The sequence below is a fragment of the Helianthus annuus genome, chromosome 7 (assembly GCF_002127325.2).
Source record: "Helianthus annuus cultivar XRQ/B chromosome 7, HanXRQr2.0-SUNRISE, whole genome shotgun sequence".
Lineage (NCBI taxonomy): Eukaryota > Viridiplantae > Streptophyta > Magnoliopsida > Asterales > Asteraceae > Helianthus > Helianthus annuus.
This window is the reverse complement of record NC_035439.2, coordinates 75,175,564-75,181,927: the sequence shown is the minus strand read 5'-3', so window position 1 is coordinate 75,181,927 and position 6,364 is coordinate 75,175,564. Positions and strand designations below refer to the sequence as shown.

The window sequence follows — 6,364 nt, the reverse complement described above, 5'->3', positions numbered from 1 at the left end:
TAGGGATGAACTTGTGAACAGAAAATGATGATGAAAATGGCGTGAAAATGCAAGGTGTGATGTTTCTTCAAGATTCCAAGCTCCAAGCTTCACAAGACTCCTCCTAGCACTTGTTTTGGACTTGATAGTGGATCAAATGAGTGAGTGTTGGTGTGATGGTGTGATGGTGGTGGTGGTGGTGGCGGATGTGGGCAGTCAAGAGGGGAGGGAGAGAGTGAAGATATGAAGGAGTGATCTTGTAGAGAGAGTGAAATGAGGAATCTAGTAACCACCCTACTTGTAATCATTCATATATCTTGGCAAGAGCAACAAATAAAGGTGGTCCAATCATAAATAGATGGAATATTTGGTGGGTGATTTGAAATGATTAAGGTGGGTCCCATAGGGGCTGATTTCGGGGGGGGGGGGGGGTTAATGTAAAAATTTTGTTACTAATGGGCAATTAATTAGAAGGTTAAGGGTAGTTTCAAGAATAGTGGGTGTATGCCATGTTTCTATAGTGTGTGGGGATTTTTGTGACCGTAATTACTTAAGAATAATAAAATAATGTTTCTGACAAAATTTTGGTGTCCGGGGTAATGTCTGGTTGTTCGGTTACGTATCGTTCTGTTAAAGCGTTTAATTGTACTGCATAGTGTCTTTTATGCATCTTTTTGTAACGAAATTAATTCCAACACTTAGGAAAGCGTTCAGGACCATTTAGTCAATTCTCTATATAGTACGAGTGTGTTAAAAGCTGAATTGTTGCTGAGAATGCAGAATTCTGTTAAAACGAGTTTTAGGCACTTTCTAGCACTCAAACTATCACCTAGTGACATAGCCTTATGGTCTTCACTTCCCTACACTCCATACCAGTGTAGTACTCTATCCCTGGCTCATACTAGCCTCAGTATAGTGTCTGTCTATGTGCTGGCATTGTCAGCATGTGTCTGAGTTATCCGCTCACTGTGCCAACTGTGCTTTGTGCATCAGGTTTATCACTAAGAGTCTGTATGAGATAAATGGAGCGACTGTATGTAAAGTGATGCACATGTATATATGTAACATAAACCAGTAAGCAGTTTAAAGTGTCAGTTGTAATCAAGAACAGTAATTAAGCACATAATTAGAATTAATTAATTTGTACAGTACTTGTAATTGTGAGGGTTGTTACAGTTTGTGCGTTGGACGGAAAAGACTGAAGCCACTATCCGCATGAGCAATGTACCGCGGATCAACAAGTCACTTTTGCTACTGGGCTGTTTGTCGATGAAGCACTGACATGGTGGAATTTGCAAGTTCACACGCTGGGTGATGATGCCATGTATGGCATGATTTGGGATGAACTGAAAGAGAAGATGAGAGAGAAGTACTGCTCTCGTGCCGAACTCCAAAGGCTGGAGATGGAGTTCTGGCACTTGACTATGGTAGGTGCTGACATCACTGGGTATACTCGAAGATTCCATGATTTGTCTAGGGTGATTCCCTACATGGTGACTCCGGAATTTAACACGAGCTAAAACCCTCTAATCACTCAAAAACGACTCAAAAAACCATGTTTCTTTGCATCAAAATGTCCAAAATGACTCCCTAATCCCTGATTAACAACAACCTAATGATTAAACACACCAAATCAATCCATTTTAAGTACAAAAATTTGAAAAACTTGAAACTTTTGAAAATGTTGATGCATAATGTCTATCGCTTGCGTCATCAGTCTATGTCGTGTCGAATGTATGAGATAGGCTAGCTTGGTGGATTAAAATCTTAAGTTTATAAGTATTGACCAGACCACACGACCTGATAGGTCAGGTCGTATGAGGTGGAAACCTCAGTTCATGAAATGGCCAGAAAGCATAAAATGGCCATTTTAAACTCCTCATGAGCCACACTTTCCTTTTTCCTTACTGCTTTGCTCCCTTCCACTTCAAACCTATCAACCAAAAAGCACTCATATTTTGTTTGATTCTCCTTTGCAAGAGAGACATTCTCTTCACCACTTTCAGCTTTTGAGTGTTCACTTGAAATGGAATGATTAGTCGCATCTGAAAACACATTTAACCGCAATTCACGGTCACCAAACCTCATACTTACCGTTCCATCAACACAATTGATAATGGCATGAGTAGTCGCTAAGAACGGTCTACCCAAAATGACTGGAGGGTGCGTGTTCTTTGAACTTGTGGCACAATCAAGCACTAAGAATCCAACTGGGTAGCAACACTCTTCTACCTTCACAATTACATCCCTTACAATCCCCCTCGGACACATGGGAGTCTGATCAGCCAACACCACGGTGGTATTGACTTTTTGTAATGGACCAAAATCATATTGGTCATACAGACTCCCTGGTAGAATACTAACACACGCTCCAAGATCCAATAGCGCCCTTTCTATTTTAAATTCACCCACTTGCACTGAAATAATGGGTGCTCCTGGATCTTGGAGTTTCGGGGGAAGGGTACCCAACAAAACGGCATTCACATTTGCAGTCAAATCAAGTTTTTTAGGAAACTTGTGAAGTCGTTTTTGGGTACTTAACTCTTTCAAACACTCAACCTGATCAGGATTCTCTTTAATCGCATCGAGTAAGGGTAGATTAATTTTAACTTGTTTAAAATTCTCCCACCTTTTATCCCTTGGTGGGTCCCGATCACGTTGAGAGTCTGATCCATTACCAACATCCTCCACCACCTTCTCAACTACTTGTGATGGCGGAGTTACTTCAACACTACCAGTTTCAAAAGTTGGAAGAGTACATACCGCGTTGATGTGCACGTTTCTTCCATTCGTTGAGCTAGATGATTGATGTGCTGGGTTAACTGTGGTAGTGCTCGGCAACTTACCTGGATCTCTTCTCAGCTGGGCTAGATCCTCTGCTAACTGCCCCAGCTGCTTCTGCATTGCCTCGGAAGTTTTGTCTCGAACTTCATTATCCTTTTGGATGTCCTTCATAAACTTCATAATAGCATCCAATTTTTCATCACTTGTTCCACCACTACTTGAAGAGTTCCCTTGCTGATTACCCTGATTATATTGGCCCTGATTTTGGTAATTTCCTTGTGAGTAATTACCTTGACGGCTCTGATACTGTTGGCCTCCTTGCATGGGTACCTGAAAATTAGGGTTCATTTGATTAGCAGTATTTCCATAACTAAAATTCGGGTGATTTCGCAAACCTGGATGATATGTATTCGGTTTTATATCATATTGCTTTCGTTCGCCGAATACTTGATTCACCTCTTCATTCGAACCCGTCCTAACTCACCACAATCTGTACACACCGCGAATGCATTAGCTGCCCTAACTTCGGCTCCCTTTCCCAACTTCATTTGAGCCACTTGTCGCTCTAATAGCAGATTCTGGTTTTTCAGTTTCTCAACCCGTTCTTCAGCTTCATAATCAATTGCTCTTGCTGATGCTGATCTTGCCCTTCTGCTAGATTGTGCCTGTCTTTTAGAAGTGGCACTATGTCTTTCCAAGTATGCCCAATCTGCAGCTTCGGTGTTTGTGAGAAACATACCATTACTTATGGCGATAAGATCTCTTATATCATCAGGAAGTAGCCTATCATAGAACGCTTTGATCAACTCCCATGTCTGAATGCCATGATGGGGACATTTTCTTAACATTTCCTTAAACCTTGTGAACGCCTGCTGGAATGCGGTGATTGCATCCCGAGCTTCACTGGTTCTATTCATGGTGTAGTATTCCTCCAAAAACACCTGCTGCATCTCTTGCCAAATGTATATACTACCTAGAGGTAATGTCGCGAACCATTGTCGAGCTTTGTCTTTCAAGGTAAACTGAAACAACATCAGCTTCACTTCATCCTTTGTAAAACCTGAACCCCCTATAGTTTGGCAAATTGAATCAAAACTTGCTATGTGCAAGTATGGTTCTTCAGTCGTTTTTCCATAAAACTCTAGCAAATGGCCTAAGTATTGAGGCCTCACCTCGAAAGGTCTGTTATTGTTTCCAACTGGTGTGACTATAGCTGACAAGTTAGGTACTACAACTGTTCGACAGTGACCTTCAACGTCTTGAATTGGTGCCCCTTGAACGACTTGTGGGACACCATCCACAAACTGTATTTGATCACCCCCAACCCGATTATTAGCTCTTTGATTCCCCGCATTGAATTGCGGGACTCCATGTTGAACTTGATTTTGTGGAACCGGGCGCGGGATGTGATTTCTTTGATTGACCCGTTGTTGGACCGGATAGCCTTGATTCACATCGTACCCCTCATCGTATCTGTAATCTGCGTATCTCCCGTCATACTGATTTTGATAATATCATCTTCCCAACCGGATTCCCAAGTATACACGCTGCCTTCTCTGTGTTGGAAACCCTCATCATACCCGTGTTGATGTTGTGGTTGGTTAAGACGAATGATGTCCCCATGTCGGAGATTAAGATTTGCAGGTTGGTTTTGTGGGCCTGGGTTGAATTGTGGAAATGGTTGTGGTGGTGGTTGATTCTGGGTTTGGTTATTTGGCTGGTTTTGATTTTGATGTTGGTTTTAGTTTTGAGGGATTGGTGGACCTGGAATGGGTGGAATTGGTTCGTTTTGGGCTTGGTTTTGTGGCTCTTGATCAGCCATCTCGTGAGCTGTCTGTTCAAGATCTTGAGCAACTGTTGATGACTGAGCTTTAGCTTTCACTGCTGAACGGAGAAGAACGAGATTCTGTCGAGCAGTCTTCTCAATTTCTGGATCAAACAATAACGGAGATGATTTCTTTGAGAACCTGGTATGCATGCAACACGAAAATCACCTGCACACAGACAAACAAGAAACCAAGCGTAATACGGAACAAAACAAATAAAAGACAAACAAAAGGAAATATTTTTCGGTTTTTTTTTTGGTTTTTTCTAATTTTTTTAATGTTTTTAGCTTTTATGAAAAAACAACTTACTAAACTAAGCGCACCGATTCCCCGGCAACAGCGCCATTTTGATCGATGTCGTAAGATCGGTCAAAAATATAATTAAAAAGTGTCCTATTCACCTTTTACTAGTAAAGGGTAAGTAGGGTGTCGAATCCACGGGGAATCAGTGGAAAGTATGAAAGCTCGTTGTTTATAACTAATATCTAAATTAAAACTTAATTGCTTTTTGCAAAACGTGAGATGAATTATGAAAACGGAATTAAATTATATTTGTAAACAATAATGAGAGAAAGGACCAATCTCCGGGTTTTCAGGTTATGTAGAAAATCAGGTTACTTTGTTACTACCAATCGGAAATCACATAGACATGATTTGTAAAACTTGTTTTAATAAATAATTAACGGACAATATATTTGATTGCAGTGATCCACGATCGAAACCGAAGGATTGATGCAAATGAATAGTAGTCCAATTAATTACCAATTTCAGATTTTATAAACATAGTCAAGTTCAATGATTAAAGGTTTAAAACAATGACATCCTAGAATTTAATCCCGATTGTTGATGAACAAACCAAATAATTGATGAACTCAAATGATTACGATAATCTAACAATGTTTAATTGAAACAAGAAACAATAAAAACGACTAACCGAATGATTAATCAGTTCCTAATCCAAAAGTCGTAACAATAAGCAAACTCAATGTTCAAACATAAACCCTAGTCGCGGAGACGGTCACGAGACGACTACCCGCTCATGACGTTCGTACAATCCTCGAAAGCTTGGTCGAAGAGTGATGAATTCATGGTTGATCTTTTTAAAGAATATGGTATGATGATGTCGATGATGAGAAGAACTCCACCCCCAAAATAATGTGTTGATGGCTGCCAATCTTCGATCATCCAGAAGTTGTGTAATGGCTGCCTAATTTGTGAATGATGAAGCCCTCCAAAATTTGTTCACGGCCCAATCATGAAGTATATTCATTTAGGGTTTTTTAAAACCCTTTTATCCCACAACAAACAAATCACGTGCATGCCACTTGGTTTCGCTTCGTAAGTCATGGTTTAATCCGTAAACCCCATATTATACCTACTGTTCATTTTTGTCTTGGACCTGTTCCAATCCGTACGCCCCATAACAATTCTGTAAACCACATCTGAAAGTTTCTGTTCTTTTTCGTTGACTACATCCCATAAAACAATTATATTGACTTGATTTTTTTTATTAAAATAATGCTCCTCAATTGTTCACGTGAACATCAAAAGATCAGCCGCCATTTTCTATTTCTTTTCTCCTTCTCTTTTTTCGTGATGTGATGATGTGAATGACTCTCCACATGCACAAAAATCCAATGCCTTCTACAAATGATGATAATGTTTTATGGGATTTTGTGTTGTCCTACCACTCACATCATATACATGTTCTTGAAAATCAAACCCCCAAGTACATCTACGTATGGATGTACACGTGATGATCTTTTGTGCTCTAA

At 40.1% G+C, this 6,364-nt stretch overlaps 1 protein-coding gene across 1 annotated transcript; it reads right to left on the bottom strand.

Annotated features, from left to right (window-relative positions):
- Nucleotides 1-1,815: 1,815 nt before the first annotated feature.
- LOC110944134 lies at nucleotides 1,816-4,935 on the bottom strand. Its single transcript, XM_022185849.1, has 4 exons — nucleotides 4,913-4,935; nucleotides 4,528-4,730; nucleotides 3,248-4,243; nucleotides 1,816-3,158 (listed from the first exon to the last, which is right to left on the bottom strand). Exons 1-4 carry the CDS (start codon nucleotides 4,933-4,935, stop codon nucleotides 1,816-1,818), a joined length of 2,565 nt encoding a protein of 854 aa, XP_022041541.1.
- Between the last annotated feature and the right edge of the window lie 1,429 nt (nucleotides 4,936-6,364).